Genomic DNA, 18,126 nt, shown 5'->3' with positions numbered 1-18,126 from the left:
TTCATGTTCTTTCTCCCAGCCTTAACTAAATCCTGTTTCTTTTCTACTGTTTCTCATGTGTGTGTGTGTGTGTGTGTGTGTGTGTGTGTGTGTGTGTGTGTGCCTGTGTACGTGCACGCGCATGTGTGAATTTCATCAGGGCTGATTAAAGGAATGTAAGTGAAGGTTTATTCATAAGACTGTGGACACCTTACCACAGGCTTCCCCACTGAAGAAAATGTTGCTCTCTTTTCTACCGACCCATTAACTAATTATAAATTGTTGTTGTTTTAAATTGTTTAGTTTGAGACTTTATACAAATTCTAGATAGCTGTTTGTTGATATAAGCTTTACAAATATTTCCTCCCAGTCTCTAACTCAGCATGCATACTCTTTAACAGACTGTATATCACTTCCAGAACAGAAAGAGGTTTTAATTTTGATGAAATTCATTTTTTTCTTGTTTTTTCCTTCCATGACTCATTCTTTTAGTACTCTACTTAAGACCTCTGCCTCACCCCAGGAGAGATTTTCTATGCACTTTCACGGGGTGCCTCCATTTTTTACATTTGCATGTAGACTTACGATCTGTTTTGAGTTAACCATTCATTTATAAACGCTCAGGTTTTCCCTTTTGTACATGAATGTCACTTCTTTTCCAGCACAACTTATTACAAAAACTGTCTTTTCACCATACCATAATTTTGTACCATTATAGCAGATCAATTGTCTTGGGCTAAGGCTGCAGGTCAGTGGTAGAAAGCTGGCCCGAAATGCACCAGGCCCTGAGTTCTACCACCAACCCAGAGAAGAAAGCCATGTCGGTAGGTTCATAGCCAGACTCCCTTTCCCACCCCACAGATCCACAGATCTGGGTGCCACCTTTGCCAGTACTGCAGGCTCCTCCTTCCCCGGTGGTTTATTAAATTCCGTGTGTGTGTGTGTGTGTGTGTGTGTGTGTGTGTGTGAGTGTGTGTGTGTATACTTTGAGATCTAGTTGTTTATATTCAAAAGAAAAATATTTTTCTGGAATTTTGATTGGAACTGTATTAAGCCCATAATCAACTGGCACACCTGTCATGTGTAATCCTCTCACTCTTAAAAACAGTGTGGCTCACTGCTGCCCTGTGTTTAACTCTGACTGATGACTGAACAGGCTCTAGGCTGATGAAAGCCTTTATCATCGAGGAGAGCATAGTCCCCGGATGCCTTAATGCCCACCGTCCATCATTGCCGCCCAGTGCAGTGGACACTCCTACCTCACTCTCTGAACCCTGATCAGCATTATTATTTACCCATAAGGCTATGGATTTCTGTGATCACTGTGTTGGGAGGGTGTTTAACATACTTTGTTGCTACAATGTTTCCCTTTTCCTGAGATAGATCCTTTGTTGTTACTTTGATGAGCCCTTGCAGTGATACAATGTCAGAAAAGACCTTCCTTTCACCCTTGCTCTTGAATTGGTTTAGCTGCAAACAACTATGAAACGAGGCATAGAACTTTGAAGACGGCACACCTTTGTGTTTTGGCGTTTCTTGATGGACCTTCTCTGTCTAATTATCAGCACTTTATTTTTAGGCCTCCTGGTTTCAATCTCTCTAGTTGACCTCTCTTTTCATCTTTGTTTTGCCACTATAACATGTTTGAATGTGGGCTAATCCATATCTGTCTGGGAGTTCAGGTTTGGTTTTTGTGAGGGAGGTTCTTAGGATATATAAGCAAAATTCTTATTTAATTCTGAAATCCTGTCAGTCACAAATGCTCCTGATTTTCTTCACTCTTCACTCTGGAACTTTTATGTGGCTATACAGTCAATCACCCTCATCCCTTAACCTCACTGAAGCTTTCAGTGGGTTGTCTGTCCCTCTGTGCCATCTTCTTAGTGATTTCCTTGAAGTACGCCCTCCCATTCTGAGAGTCCCTCTCTAGCTTTGCAAATCAGAACCAAGCCCTTCGGTAATGTTAAATTTAAGAGCCCCCTCTGTTTTGCTAATTTCTAGGTGATAAGATTTGTTTCAAAAATTTCAGCCCCAATTTTGTGATTTCTTAAATGCTTTTTTACTGATAGATGTATACATAGCTATGTTTCTTTGATGCCTTCCAGTATTTAAATATATTTATGTGTGTGGTCTTTTTTGATATCGCTCTAGTAGCTCAAACATTAAGAATGTGGCCCCGTCCCCTTTGTTGTGGGTCCTCCCCCCTGTATGTTTTATCATGTGACCATGGAGCAAATTGTAGTGGGACTTTTGCCCTCTGTAAGTTATATGTGGACAGATTGGGAGTGGGTCTTGGCTAGCACCAGTTTGTGGACCGGGTGCTATCGGTGCTCTCGTCAGGCTGGATCAGCCAACGAGACCAAAGAGTTGCAGCTCCCTGGGGTGTGGGGGGGGGGCTGGCAAAGCAAGGCGGGCTGCCAGGCCTCTTCCATAGCTGACACTGCTCTGGGGTCAGTGGCAGGAGGCAGGATGCAGCGGGCATCTAGGAGCCACAATAGTGGCTGACTGCCATAGACTTGTGCGGCTTCCAGAGGCAAAAGCTTCAGGAGAGAGAACGCTTCCCTGGATGGTACAGCTTGATGAGACAGGTTCTCTCAGACGATCTTTGGTGCAATAACTCGTGCCTTTTAGTCCTTGTGGATAGGCTCTTATAAACATTTTAGGGTAGGGTGGGATCTAGAGGCAGATGCTTTCTATTGGCTTGGTCTGAGATGTTAGGGATGCCTCATCTACATGTGGAAGGGCTTCAAGTGTTGTCCCTACATGACTGATAGCCACAGTCCTCTCCATGGGGTGACACGTTCCAGGACAGGGACCTAGTCCGGAGTAGACTTAAACACCTACAGTTCTCAATTATGATAATTGCCGGGGTTCCTGAATTCGTTCGGCCTTACCAGGTTTTCTGTCAGGTGGCATGGCCCCACAGGGCAACATCTTGTTTTCTATCCTAACTTAGACTTTGGTGCTCCAGGATCATCCTTGCTTTGGAGATAACTTTGTATCAACTTGTTGGCTCAGGATGAATTTGCCCTTGTCTTGATGGCTTTGTGATGAGCAGCAGTGGGGGCCCACGCTGCAAATGTTCATCCTTGTTAACTGTAGTCGATCTGTCTGCTGTTAGCTGAGGATGGGTGAGCCACCCAGGAATGTGCTGAGCAAAGGGACAGATTCCTGTTTGCCTGAACTTCAGGCTCTTCTAAAAGTAGACATAAAGTGCCAGAGATGAATCATTTAGAATGGCCGAGGAAATTCCTCTGTGGGCTGTGAGGCCTGTGCTGGAAATGGGTAGTTGGTTTGAAGGGGGTGGGGAGTGGGAAGGGTCTATAGATAAAGTATCTGCAAGGTTCTGGTACTGTCTCTCCTTCCTCCCGGTGCACTGGTCATTTCCATAGGCATGTCACAGTCCTTGACTGTTTAAAGGCTGAGCCTTGCCTCAGGAGAGCTTCTGCTTCTTGAGAGCCAAGGACAGAAGACAGACCCAAACCTGTGGCTTCTGCCCTGTCATTCTCCCCTTTCTCTGGCTGAGGCATTGAAAACCAGCTCTGATGGAGGATCAGGACTTGACCTTTCTGATGCATGAAGACAGGGTTAATGAGATCAGCAAGGGAGCCTGGAGCACTGGGGCCAGGCTGAGGGGAGGGCACTTTGCCAGACACCACACTCGGGGCTGGTCGGCTCCCTGCGGCCTGGGCCCACAGCCCGTGGCATTTGCTTTACACAATGTAGCCACGGGAGGGAAATTAGCGATGGCCTCCCTCTGCTCCTTATTAGGGATGGCTGTTCAGATTGAGTTGGACTTTACCACAAAACCCAGATCACAGGAAGTCACTACCAGCCCAGTCTTAACCCCGGTGCTCCTGGCCCAAATCATCTAGACTAGAAAGAGCACAGCTTGCCTGACGGGACCACAGAGTGCACCGGCTGGGAGAAGGGACTGGGCAGTTGTTGTTCCTCCTGTCTGTGCACACTCGGATTGCAACAACAAGGGAACACTTGCTTTGACTGAAACTCAAGCAACAGCTGGAAGCGTTCAGGGGTAGACTGCCTTGGGGGTGCCTTCCCCGTGTCAGGCAATAAACTGAGGAGGACCTTGGCCCAGGAGTCACATTCGTGTGCTCCAGTTGGGCCATGTACTGGGTACTGATGCAGTGTGGAAGGATGGCGTGTTCATGTGTCTAGATAAAAATATTCATCAATCTCATTTTCAGGGAAGATAAATGTGATTGGGACTCCACTTCCAATGTATTCTTATGGGAACTTCAACTTTGAATTATGGGAGGTCATCAGAGTGGGGGGGACACCCAAATGTCAGAGTGTCTGAACTGTCTTCTGGAGCCAGACAGTCCTAGGGCTGAGACTGGCCATTGAGATTGTCTCATGGAAACTACGGCCTCAGGCTATAGTTTCCTATTTGCTTTTGCGTCTCATACCTTAGGGGGCGACTAAAAGAGAAACACCTCTCCGTATGCTACGGTGGCCACAGAGGCCCCGTGTCCTTGCATTTAGCCCAGTGACGGGCATGGGCAGTGATTGTGACGTGGTGGCTCTTGTTCATGTGGTAGTGTGGAAGGGGCTTGTTGGACACTGAGTAAACAGGTAGTCCCTCAGAATCCTCAGTGAGAACGCACATTGTGTCCTTTGACAAATGCTTTGCTCCTGCGGCCTGGATAGCGTGGGAGGACCTGCAGGTGATCTCTAGTCTTCATGCTAAGTTCTCCAACACACCCTCATCTGGGCATGCGGTCCCTCTGGATGAGAACTTGGCTGTTCTGACTAGTTCCCAGAGGGTGCTGAATGAAGTTTGATACGGAGCCTCTTAACGTCACAGCATAGGAAAGGATAAATCCTCACTCACATTGGTAGACGGAGCATGGACACTCAAATCCCATCACTTTCCAACTCTTCTTAGGGGAGATACTCCTCTTTTTCTGAACCTTATCTGTAAAACAGGAGCAACAATACCTTTTCACTCTGTGTTCCTGGAATAGAAATAGACATTCAGAGCGTGGTTCGCGGAGGCTATTGGGGAAACTTCTACTTGCTCGCCTTGCTGTCGCATTTGAAATCTGTTATTGATCAGTGTCTGCTCCACTCCTCTCCTCTTGTGTATTTACTGATTTCTCCCCCCCTCTGAGCAGAGCTGCACTAGAAATGACCATGGGAAATGAAGGGAAGCTATGATCGTCAGAGGGGGGTAAAAACTGAAGAAAGGCCGAGCGTTGTGGGAAATCACGAAGACCTTTACAACTAATTGCCAATTTAATAGAGTCTATGCAGACATTTGTGGATGTTTAGATTTTCTAAATGTCAGTGGGGTCCAGAAATGTGCCTTGGCGCCTTGAGAGAAGAGACCAGCTACCCAGCCAAAGTCTCCGCGTCCAAGCCCATGTCTAGAAGGTACAGAGAGGCTTTTGTGGATGGGAAACAAGCCAGCGTGAGACCAGTTCCCCTAGGAGAGAAGAGAGGGGACTTTTGCAAATCAGTGTTTTGAAGGGCTAGGTGTAACCTTGTGAAAGATTCAGTCTAGTCCTTTCAGAAGTTAGCCTGGCAGACAATAGTTGCCGGGGCAGGAAGTTTCTTGAAGGCTAAGCAGGAAATGAGGAGGGGAAGCGTTGTATTTTGGGAGCAATCAAGCAAAGAAAGGGAAGAAGCCCTTCCTAGCCCTTGATGTCTGAGGCTGCTGGTCCCTAGCCTGTGTTCTCAGTGATGTCCCTAGGAAGGTGGCTACAGGGAAAACACGGAAAGCAGAACCTCAGGATCCAGAATGACTTCAACCCTTCCTTCCTCAGCTCTCGGCCTCCAGAGTTAAATCCATCTCCTAAACCTGGAAGTGGGCCAGGCCCAGGCCTCAGACAGAATCACTCTGTGGCAAATACCCAGCCGTGGCATGACATGGAGATGCCAGAAGCCGTGGGAACTCAGGGGTGGGCACATGGTGTGCAGGGGGCCCGAGTGTGCCTATAACATGTAGGTATGTGCAGGACAGAGCATCTCCACATGCGGATGTTGCATGACATAGGGAGGTGGCTGGGCATGGAGAGGAGAGGAAGCCGGTGTATGTGGAGATGGTACTGGAGGCAGGAGTGTGTGGATGCAGGGGTGAAGGTAGGGAGGTAGGGGGATTGTGAGGAGGTGGCAGTATCCGGGAAGGAGGAAGGAGCCTGAAGCAAACATATGTAGGAAGAAGTGTGGGGGAAGGGATGTGCGGGATGAGCGTGCACACGAGAGGATGCGGGTGGAGTGGCGATTGGCCGGAGGGCTGAGATAGGGTATGTATAGACGGTAAAGGGAGAGTGTGTGTTGAGGTGAGTGGGTGGGTAGTTAGGGTAAAGGTTGCACAGCCTGGCTAGTTGGAATTGTTTAATATGAAAAATAAAGGAAGAAGAAAAACAAACAAATACAAGAGAGGAAAATATCACAAAACACATGCATGCTATTAACTCGACTAAAAGAAAAACGGTCCTGAACAGATGAGCAGACCAAAAGCGAATGCGGTTTGATGCGGACCCTCTTAAAGTCATGGTATAGGAAAGGATAGGTATAACCTGGCGGGATGACAGCTAGCGGGGAGCCCAGCTGCTGCACTGAGCACCAGGGAAGGCCAGAACTCTAGGGCTGGTGAAGGAAGCGTCTCCACTGCAGCTCTCACAAGGCACCAGCTCTTGACCTAGGCTGTCGATTCTCTGGTTCTTTGAACACTGTAGTGGGTTGGTCTGACGCTGCTTGTATTCTAATGCTAAATATTGGTTCCTCAAAATGTGGTTGCCCCCTGACGAGCAGATCCTCACACATTCAAGGGATGCCTTGTACCTTCTCCCCATTCTAACTGGTCAATAAAAGACTAGAGCCTGTGATTGGGCAGCGGAGGGAGAAGGGTGAGATTAGAGGTTCAAGAGAGGGGGTTGCAGGTAGGGGGAGGTGAAGGAAGAGGAGGGAGAGATGGGAGGAGAAAGCTACCGTGGACCAGAACCTCTTAGCCAGAAGAGACAGCAAGTAACAAGGGGGCGCAGAGCTAGGGAATACGTTAGTGTAACTCTGCCCAATCTAGGCTTCAGGCTTATAAATAAAAGTTCTGTATTGTGTGTCTTTCATAAGGGCTTATTAGGACTGAAATTATAACTACAGCGCATCTGTGTTGTGGGCGAGTCAGGAGAATTGAAAACATTCTCCTGGGCCTCTAGTAGGAGTCTAAGTGTGGCCGGCTCCTCCCTACCTTCTTGGCCCTTGGGAACTTATGTAGCCATTGTTCAACAATGAGGCCAGGTAGCGGGCCTGCTGCCAGCATGTTAGAGACAAGCTCCTTCCTGCTCCTCCATTGAGTCAGTCTTCCTGGATGGTTGGTAACTCTGTCTCAGTCCTACCTAGGACAGGGGAAGGTCTCTTTAAAAGCTGTGATTCAAGGTGGAGAAGAAAGGCTTCTTGCTATTCTAGTGGCTTTGGGCATCCTAGGAAACAATCACTATCCCACTGTAGATTGGGGTTTGAAGAAACCGTTAGCCAGTGGACTCCTGAAGGCATAGAAAGCCAGAAAGTCACCTTCCATTCCTCTTCCTGAACTTGGTGAGACTGGGGCTGGTGACTGCCCAGACACCTCCTGTGACTTAAAGGCTTGACATGGACAGCCCAGGCACACCTAGGCAGTGGGCACCTTCTTTCTTCCACGACCAGGGGAATTTTAAGAACTCCATGCCTGTGCTGTCCATCATCACAGAAGATGGAAGCTCGGACATTGAAGTGGGGAAAATAATGCAACAGTCAACAGACCCATAGCCCAGGACCTCGCTGTTAGCAAAGGCTGTGGGTATTCTGGAATGTTCTATATATCCCTTCCCTGTCTTCTCCCTAGCCCGGGGTGGGAGTGAGGAGAAGGATGAGTAGGAGAACTCCCTCCTCCCCCAGATACCCATCCTTCAAGAGCTCTGCTTATGTCTGGGTTATATCTGTGTATATCCAGAAGCTTTGATTATAGAAAGCTTTAGTGGCCGGAGTGGCTGAAAACCATATTAGGCCACGGGCAGACATTTTAATTCAAGTACCAGGTAGCAAATATTTCCAGAGACTGTGAAGCTGTTCAAGGACTGTTACAGGACACCAGAGTTTCCATAGGAGTAGAGACCAAAGTGTCCAGGTGTGTGCTATAAAATTCATGGACGTAAACAGGGTAGGGATCCATCCAGTCCTACCCTAGTTAGTAGTTTCCCAAGTCCTGCACTAGGTGGTTCTCCTGGCGTAGGCTTACCCTTACCCTTAGAGCTGAACCCCCAGGGTAGGAATGCCCCTGGCTGCCCTGATGTGCCCAGTCACTCTCTGCCTCAGATCTCCGGGTACTACCCCCCTAGGCTCTAGTCCCTCCTAGAATCATCCCGACTAAGTCTGTTAATCCCCAGCTTCAGGAACAGCCATGCCATAGCGGGCTGAGCCTGTTCTTCTGCTGCAGGATCTTCACTGAACCCCAGAAAATAAGGCTGCAGGGCTTCAGGGTCTCCCCAGGAAACAACAGAGAAGTTTCCCTCTGGGCCTGAGGATCCTAAAGCAGACTATGGAGGTATGATCAAAATAGCCAGAAACTCAGCCCCAAAGATGGTTTTGTTGTTGTTTTGTTTTCTCTGTGTAGCCCTGGCTGTCTTGGAATTTGCTCTGTAGACCGGGGTCCTTGAACTCAGGGATCTCCCTGTCTCTGCCTCCCGAATGCCAGTCCTTACCTTACCTATTTGCTGTCTAGCTGAAGCCAAGCCTTGTCTTTTTATCCCTGTAAGAGTCACTCTCTTTGGTTGGAGCCCTGCTTTTTACCCATGGGTCTAATTTTGTACTTTTTGGCCTTTGGGCTTATCAGCCACTCTCCTGCCTCTACAGCACCCCCGTCGTTCTGAGGCCTGCCAGCTGCATCCCCAGGACAGAGCACGCAGAGAGACAGACACATAGCCCTTCTACCTCAGCTATGCAGAAAGCTGGTTCCCCCTGAAGACTCTACAGATATGGGTCCCCATCTTGGCTAGTAGATATGATGACAGACTTTGTCAACGGGCTGCCTCCAGTCAAGTCATGCCATGGCTTCTGCTGGCTAAGGAGCCCCACTAACAAAGAAAATGTTGGGTGGGGGCATGGAGGAGGCATGAATGACTTTTGATGAACTGATGTTGGCTCTGCTAACCATGCTGGATTTTCTTCAAAGAGCTCCCTGGGGAATAAATCTATGAACAAATAACTTCTATTTCACAACCAACGAAAGGTGCTAGTGAAGCGCCCATCTCCTTAAATATTGAAGTCAGTGCTGCAAGCTGTCATCACTCTTCTCCTAGCCACTAAAGACATGAGTCTGATGCTCAGGGTGCCAGCTCCTGTGCACTGGCAAAGGCTACAAGGAACTAGGAGAGGGGAGTCTGAGGCCAGGCACATGGCTTGTGATTTTAAGTCCTGTACACAGCAAGCCTGTTCCTTTAGGCCCAGTCCAAGTAGCATTTTTAGAACCCTCCTATGACAAGGGAGGAAGTGTGGGAAGAGAATTTCAGTTTCGGTGCATACACACACACACACACACACACATACACACACATGCATGCATGCACAATACCAGCACACTCCTTCCCTGTACATGTATGAACCTTTCCAAGAACACGCTTCTGCCCTGTGAGTTCTTTGTCTTAATCTTCTGTTTCTGGAAACCGCCATCAATCTTGTCTGTCATCACTGGACCCTGTCCCTGAGTTTTAGCAGCCTGAGGAACACGGCCTGCTAGTGGGCTTTTCCCTTATTCATTTGCGTTGCCTCAAGTGATTCAGCATTTTGAATGAAAGTGATTTTATTGGAGGAACTTTGGGTCCCAGATTATGATATACTAATTATTTCTTATGAAATAATGCTTTATAAAATAAAGTTTTAGGAATAAAGAAAGCACAAAGTTGTGAAGAGATGGGAAGGTAGGGGTGGACCTGGGGAGAGCTGGGGGTGGGGGACGGAATAAGAGTGACTGTAATAAAAACACATTGTATAAACTTCTCCAAGAATCATAAGATAGTGTGTTAAAATGTTTTTCATTGTCATGATACACAGTGATCGCATATGCTTACATAGCATGTGACATTTCAACCTACGCATGTGTGTATCCTGATCAGATTGGAATGGCTGACATACCTCTATCTTACTAGCCACTTATCATTTCTTTATGTTGAGAACATCATCCCTGCTCCAGGCCTGCTTCGTGCCTGCCTGAGTCCATGGGTCACATCCCAGGAAAGTTGATTTATTGACCCAAAATCTCCTATATTGCAAAACCACAGAGATATCCAGAAATCAGGACTGGAATTCTGCAGATATAAAGCTCAGCATGAGTCAGAAGGGTGACTGTCAGAAGGCAACCTCTCCTGCTACCAGGGTGGAGCTGGGTAACCTCGGGAGGGGTGACGCCAGCCTGATTCTAGTCAGCACTGCCCAGTTCTGTAAAAATTGGTGGAACCAGACCCCTTGTGTCCTACTGGGGTTAAAAGAATGTGCTCTAATGAACTTGTGCCTTCCAGGAGTCTGCCTTGAAGAAGACAGGAAATAGACTAAGCTCCTGTTAATAAAGGTTCTTTTCCCTCCTAAGGAGCCCTGCAGTGCAGAAGCGGGCAGCCTTGGGTGGGCAATGGATTTCAGAGAAGTTCTGTAGTAGCTGCAAAGGGTGCCACTTGTCTGTCTTATTTCAGGATTTTTATTACTTTTAAAACTGGGGGGGGGGGGGCTGGAGATATAATGATGTACACCTTTGATCTCAGCACCCGGGAGACAAAGGCAGGTGGATCTCTGTGAGTCTGAGGTCAGCCTGATTGTCTTAGTAAGGGTTTCTATTCCTGCACAAACATGACCAAGAAGCAAGTTGGGGAGGAAAGGGTTTATTCAGCTTACACTTCCACATTGCTGTTCATCACCAAAGGAAGTCAGGACTGGAAGTCAAGCAGGTCAGGAAGCAGGAGCTGATACAGAGGCCATGGAAGGATGTTCCTTACTGGCTTGCTTCCCCTGGCTTGCTCAACTTGCTTTCTTATAGAACCCAAGACTACCAGCCCAGGGATGTCACCACCCACAATGGGCTGGATCCTCCTCCCTTGATCACCAACTGAGAAAATGCCTTACAGCTGGATCTCATGGAGGCACTTCCCCAACTGAAGCTCCTTTCTCTGTGATAACTCCAGCCTGTGTCAAGTTGACACACAAAACCAGCCAGAGTACTGGTGTACTGGTTTCTATAGGGTGAGTTCTAGGATAGCCAGAACTTCATAGTGAGACCCCATCTCAAACAAACAAACAAACAAAAAATGTTGGATTAGAGAGATGACTCAGTGATTAAGAGGACTTGTGCTCACAGAAGATCCAGGTTCAGTTCCCAGGGCCTACATGGTGGCTCATAACCATCCATAACTCCAGTTTCAGGGGAACTAATGCCTTCTTCTGATCCCTGGGGATACCACATGCACATACCTGCAGGCAGAATACTCATACACATGGGATAAATAAATCTATAAAAAATTTTAAAAATTTGTATGTGAGGTAATGTATATAAACGTGTTTTGGGGTATGTTCACATGTGCACACGTGTACATACATACATTTATGTGGAGGCTTGAAGTCAATGTTACATGTTTCTCAATCACTCTTGGCTGTATTTCTTTGAGACAGCATCCCCCACTGAACCCGGAGCTGCCTTATTTAACAAGGCTGTTGGCCAGTGAACTCCTCAGTGCTGGGATTAGAGGTGCGGCGCTGCTACAGCTGAGCTTCTCTCTGTGTGCCGAGGATCTGAATTCAGGTCCTCGTATTTGCTCTACCAATGGCTTCACTAAGTGAGCCATGTCCCCAATCACTGTGAGCCTCCCCCCCCAAAAAAAAGCTCTCAGACTCCCCAGGTATCTGACTTGAGAAATGATGAGATACTTGTCGGCCCCTTACATAGACTCAAGCCCTTGGAAAAAGCTAAGACCTCTGACCCAAGCAGGAAGTGGGAGACTGCAGTCCAGAAAGTCAATCCAGAACTTGGCCATAAGGATGGTCCCCTCTGAGGCCCATTCCTGCCATCCTCCTGCCCCTGTGGTCACCCATGGTGCCCCCCTCAATGCTGATTATTTTTGAAGAGATGACTTAATGGTCTTTTAAAAAACCTAAGACCCTGATTTCACCCAGGGTGTGAGGGCCAGGCCCACCCACTAAAGGGGGTCCGTGCCTTGTTCCTAAGATTCTGCATAAGGATCCAACTGCTATCAACTGTCCTGTAGGGTAGGGGGCAGCAGACATTCTCAGCACATCCTGCCCACTGCTTTTCTCTGTTCTTCTGTGCTCCAGGGTTCAATGCTTACCACTTCCAAAGCAGTCAGCTGTTGTTCCTCTGAGATGGTGCACACGGGGAAGAAGCCCTGCCCTAAAGGCTTTGTTTAACTACTGCTGCCTGTACATGTGTGCATTCATGTGTGTGTGTGTGTGTGTGTGTGTGTGTATCTGCAGGCCAGAGGTCATCCTGGGTATTTTCACCAAATTTTTGAGACAGAGTCTCTCGCCGGGACTTGGGCTGGCCTATGAGACTAGGCTGGGTGGCCACATGCCATATGATCCCCACCTTTCCAACAATGGCGTTAGGAGTGTGTGCCCTCGTGCCGGGCTTTGCATCTTGGTTCTGGAGATCAAATTCAGGTCTCATGCTTATGAGGTCAAGCACTTTATGAACTGAGCCATCTCCTCAGCTCCAACTACTGTCCTTTTGCACAAGTTTTAGATCCGGATCTGAAGTAGGCATGGGCCCCATTCAGGATTGGCATCAGGAAGGGCATGTTCTACAGGGAGACCTTAAATCAGTGTGAGAAACAGAATAAAGCCATGGAGAATTTGGAGACTTTGGATGTACGTGGGGCCAACCGACTATTTTTTTTCATACATATTTCTAATAAGAGGTATTTCTGACCTGCACACTGACATTTTTAAACTTAATAATAGCGAAACGATCCCCAGAGACTTTGGCTGCTGAACACTTCAGTAGATGAAACTTCATGAGGATTTCTGTGGCTTTGGCATACCACTCAGTATGCCACATGAAGACTTAATAAGGCAGTCAATGTTTTTACAATCTTTGATGACCATTAAATGTCTCACAAAAAAAAAATGTCTTTGCCAGCCAAGGCAGCAACAATGTTCTCATGAACGTGGGTTTCGTTAAATAATGAGGACGGATGAAATCAGGAATCGGAGTAAACTTAGAATAAACTCTATCCTCTGGAACTTTTATTTCCCCGGGGAGTCCCTCAAGTCATCATCCCCCTGTCCCCACCTCCAGTTCCCTTTCAACCTAGTTTGTTTTCATACTCATAACAACCATGGAGTCCCACCCCGACCCCACAAGCCCTGACCCTGAGCACACAGCAGCACCCTCAGCTGTTTGAGCTCTAGGCAATTCTAGCTGAAGGTCTTCCTGCCCTTGAACTAGGGTCTCAGTCCATCCAGAAACTGTATTGCAGTTCTCCAGCAGGGTCTTCACCTGTCTTGAGGTATGATCCAGGCTCCTTCCCAAGCCACTCTACCCACCTGTAGTAGCTGGATTTCATACTCCCACCCTCACTCCCACCCCCCCAACACATCCCCCGACCCCTGCCAACTTCCCTGTGAACTGTGTCACTCACTTGTGAGTGCTAAACACCCTGGCTTCCCATTGTGCCTTCTTCTTGGTTCAGAGGTCCTTTTCTCCAGGGAGCTTTTCCCAACACCTCCCCCCCCCACGCCCCTGACACACACACACACACACACACACACACACACACACACACCAACTCTGAGTTTCCCATTTACCCTTTACTCTCTGTCCTGTGTGTGCTTGGCACTATTTTCTTCCCAACACATGGAGAAATACATAACATGAAGTTTACCATTCCCCCACTGTAAGACGCATGCCGGTGCAGCGAAGTGCCTCCATCACAGCCACCCACCTCCAGAACATTCTTATGTGAATCGATCGTACTCAGTGTCTTCATTCCCTTCTCCCTCGGCAAACTTCACTCCACTCTCTGTCTTTACGAATTCAGCCACTTTAGAAGCCTCCCACGAAGGGAGTCAGACAGGACCTGCCATTTTGTTTGGCTTCTTTCACTTAGCACAGTGTCCTCAAGGCTCATGTCTATTAGCATACAGAAGAAAGGGCTCCCTTTTTTAAACTGAATAATATTCTACTGTATGTAGCATGTTTGACTTAATTAATGGATTGTTTCTACGTCTTAGTTTTCACCAACAGTGGTGCCATAAATATGGGAGCATTAATCTCTTCAGGGCTGGAAAGAAGGCTCAGCAGTCAAGAGCACTGGCTGCTCTTCCAAAGGTCCTGAGTTCGATTCCCAGCAACCACACAGCGGCTCCTAATCATCTATAATGGAATCCGATTTCCTCTTCTGCTGTCCCTGAAGACAGCTACAGTGTACTCATATACGTAAAATAAATAAAAAGTCTTTTTTTTAATGGGGGTTCTAAAAATAAAAAGAAAGAAAGCTCTTCCAGGGCAGTGGTGGTGCATGCCTTTGATCCGAGTAGTTGGGAGGCAGAGGTAGGAGAATCTCTATGCGTTCCAGGACAGCCTGGTCTATAGAGTAAGTTCCAGGACAGCCAGGGCTATACAGAGAAACCATCTTGAAAAAACAAAAACAAAAACAAAATCTCTTCAAGCCTCTGCTTCTAATCATTTTGATTATTATGGGAATCATTGAAACATAAGGTAATGTCTCTTTTTGGATTTTGAACCCGTTTTGCAAGAGTGGCTACAGCATTTGGCACGCTTCGCCAACAGTGCACAAGGGTCTCTCGGTCTCCCTCACCAACACTTGCTGTTTTCCGGCGTTTTGATGATAGCCATCCTGTGGGATGTTACCCACAGGATATCTCATCACATCCTTTTTCTGATTTGGCTAAGCAATACTGTGGTTGTTTTTTTTTTTTTTTAAACAACCCAGGCACTGTTGTGGGCTGGAGACTATATAGGGGCCATGCCCATGTCCCTCGGTCACCTTCATGGAGAAGGCCCTCTCTCATGGTCACAAGATGACTGGAAGACTAAAGAGAATTTGAATCTTGGTGCAAGTGTTTTTCAAGAGTCAGGCTTCACCCACACTGCTGGTCAGAGGTTGGTGTCTCCGATTGAAGCACATGCCTTTGGTGACCAAGCTGGCACCGGGACAACTCTATGCCTCTTTCTTGGCATTAAACTATTCTTGAATAGATACTGTACACCAAAGGACACTCACTAAAGGTGGCCAAGGCCCCTGTCTCAGTTAAAGTCATCCACATTCTGCACCACCAATTAGCCTTGGCCAGTGATTGTAGTAACAGGTTGGTTTGCTGAGAGGGGTTCATGTTATGTGGACCAGGCTGTCCTCTAACTGGTAATTCTTCTGCCTCAGCTCCTTGGGTGCTGAGATCCCTGATCAACATACCATACACAGCCTCACAGAATACTTGGTACTATAATACCTGGCCTTCATCCCCTCTGTTTTTTTCTGAGTCAGACCTCAATGGCCAACAAAGGAGCCCCTTTGCTGGAAGTTTGCACATGAGTCTTGTCTAGACCTTGGCATTGAGAACAGGAAGTGATGGGGTTAGGCCAAATGAGGCCTCTGTGGAAGGGTAATGGGCATCAGGGAAGGCAGAGCCTCGGCTGTCCCCAGCTCTACCATCTATTCCATGGCCCCCACTTTTTTCTCTCCAGGGGACTTGGGGGCCCTCTAGCTCAGGGGCACACCTCTGGGGAGATCAAAAATAGGAATTAAACTGATTCCATTCGTGTCAATGAAAACCCCTCAGAGGAAGATTGGTGACGTCAGAGGTTTCCATTGGCCAGAAGGAAGCAGGAAGAAAAGGAATCTGGAAAAGATTCCCTCAAACCCCTAAAGGCCTTGGAAAGCTGACAGTGCTGATTGTTTGGTGTGGACCAAATTGAAAACAGAGGCATGGAAGTCCCTGCCAAGCCTGGCGAAGTCTGCAGCCACAGGAACCACAGTGTACAAAGGCCATACTGGGATGACTGGAGCCCTCCCAGAAGGGCCTCCAGGGGCAGCCTCGCTCCCCAATCTGCAATATGACAGGGTCTCCAAATCCCCTTGTTTTCAGAGTCTGTGATTCTTCTTTTGGTCCTGGCCAAAGAGTCAAGGAGTGTTAAGAGTCTATGATTCTGGGGGACTGCCCAGATGTGGTCAGGTCACTAAATACCTTTGGCAGCAAGTCTTTTACTGTGGTGTGGTGCTGGGATCATTCAGAAGTGAAGGATCAGGGGGTCAAGATTCAGGGAAGACCAGAGCCAAGGCTGGCGGTGACATAGTCTTTTGCTGAGGAGAGAACTCTGGGTTTTGACTGTGGATCCCCTACCCCAGATGGGTGGTGCTTTCCTCCAAGCCTGACATACGGGTCCACCATGCTCAACTTTCTGCTGGCACCAGCACAAAAGGAGAAATGGTTGCACCTTCTCCCTCCTGGGCAGAGCTGCTCCTGTTTCAAGAGCCACCATCCACCTTGCTCTCACCTCAGACTCTGTAACTACTTCTGCCAAGCAAGCAGAGGTCCTCAAGGACCATGTCCTATTTTCCCATCCCTGGCCCTCTTTCCCTTCCTCTGGGATACAGAAGAAAGGATAGAACAAAGACAGGATGGTGGAAGGACAGATGGTGGAAACGGGAGGCCAGGGTGATGGTGATCACTGGGCATGCTCATTGCAGGAAACAGCAGCCTCTTTCCGAAAGACCTCTGTCAGAAGCATCTGTCAGACCTGTCCCCCAGTAAGTGCCACAGCACTGTGCCAGATACCCAGAAGGAGACCAGCAGCATGTGGGGCCTGATGGTGGTTGCGCAGCTGCTGGCCGGCATTGGGACAGTGCCCATCCAGCCATTTGGGATCTCCTATGTGGACGACTTTGCAGAGCCTACCAACTCGCCTCTGTATATCTGTGAGTCTTGAACTTCAAGCGGGCTGTGAGGGGTGGGGAGTCAGGACCTGATACAGCGCCTGCTAACGCTCTTGGGGCTGAAATGGGGTCTGGTTCGCTTGGCCTACAACATGGCACATGACAAAGGCCCATTGTAAATGCCAGTTCTGTTTCCTTCCGCTTGGATGGACCTCAAGTGGCTAACCCAAGTCCCCAGGCTCTTACCTGGGGGATAGCACTAAGATTCTTTGTGCGAGCCATGTGCCTTGAGGTTAGATAAGCCAGTGTAGATCACCATTTAGCCCTGTTTTGAGCCTTTGACATCACAGCATGACATTGGGTTCTATCAAGTTCACATTAGAAAACCATGCAATTGAGGTTTTCATTGTTGTTGTTGTTTTATGCAACAATGACAATGACAACAACAAAATCCCATAATGCATTAAGTTTAAATTTGATATTGGGTTACGTTCATAACTGTCTGTCCTGGAGATCACGTGGCCTATGGGCCAGTTGTTAGACACTCTGTAGATCCTCAACAAATTACTGGGTTCTCCAGGCTCATGCTGGGTGATCTACCAATACTCTGAGTTGTGGACAGGTTAACATGCAAGAAGGTAGCAGATGGCCAACTGGTACCTATTCCCTTCCCTTAGGGAAAAAAAAAAACACATTGAGCTTTCTCAGGGCTTCCGGTCACAGACTGCATCTTTGACTCCACATGCATCTGCCAGAGCCACCAGCACTGTACACACACACAACACTGTGACTATAACACACCCTGGACTGGTATTTTTTTGAAGATACCATGGAGGAAAGTTCATTCCAGGCCAGCATATCTCTCTGGCAGGTGCTGGAGGAACAGCAGGCTTGGTTCTGCAAGCCTTGGCATCTGGCCCTTCCTTATCTGTGGGAGATGTAATAGGCTTGGGCTTCAGGAGGTGTCACAGGCCTGGGTTTGTTGTTCCCAGGAGACAGTGAGTGGCACCTTAGGAATCTCCTTCAGTTTGGGAGACTAAGAATGCCGAACTGCCTCAGTGCCCCTCAGTCTTTTATACCTTGCTTCAATTTCCAGCCATCTTATTTGCCATCGCCGTGTTTGGACCGGCTTTCGGGTACCTGCTGGGCTCAGGCATGCTGAAGATCTTTGTGGACTATGGCAGAGTGGACATGGGTGCGTATGCAGAGGACACTCATTCTCATCACCCTTTTACTGCTGCTTCTGGCTTAGTTC

General features: G+C 47.9%; 1 protein-coding gene across 1 annotated transcript in view; it reads left to right on the top strand.

The window, feature by feature from the left end:
• Slco2a1 (solute carrier organic anion transporter family member 2A1) overlaps window positions 1-18,126 on the top strand; it is an 81,541-nt gene that overhangs the window by 43,506 nt on the left and 19,909 nt on the right. Inside the window, exons 4-5 of the mRNA XM_052187502.1 lie at window positions 16,686-16,913; window positions 17,968-18,066. Of these exons, the coding sequence (XP_052043462.1) occupies window positions 16,686-16,913; window positions 17,968-18,066 (327 nt within the window). The remainder of the gene's footprint in view (window positions 1-16,685; window positions 16,914-17,967; window positions 18,067-18,126) is intronic.

This window comes from Apodemus sylvaticus, chromosome 7 (genome assembly GCF_947179515.1).
Source record: "Apodemus sylvaticus chromosome 7, mApoSyl1.1, whole genome shotgun sequence".
In the NCBI taxonomy this organism is placed as follows: Eukaryota; Metazoa; Chordata; class Mammalia; order Rodentia; family Muridae; genus Apodemus; species Apodemus sylvaticus.
The sequence above is the reverse complement of the archived record's forward strand: the minus strand, read 5'-3'. Positions and strand labels throughout refer to the sequence as shown.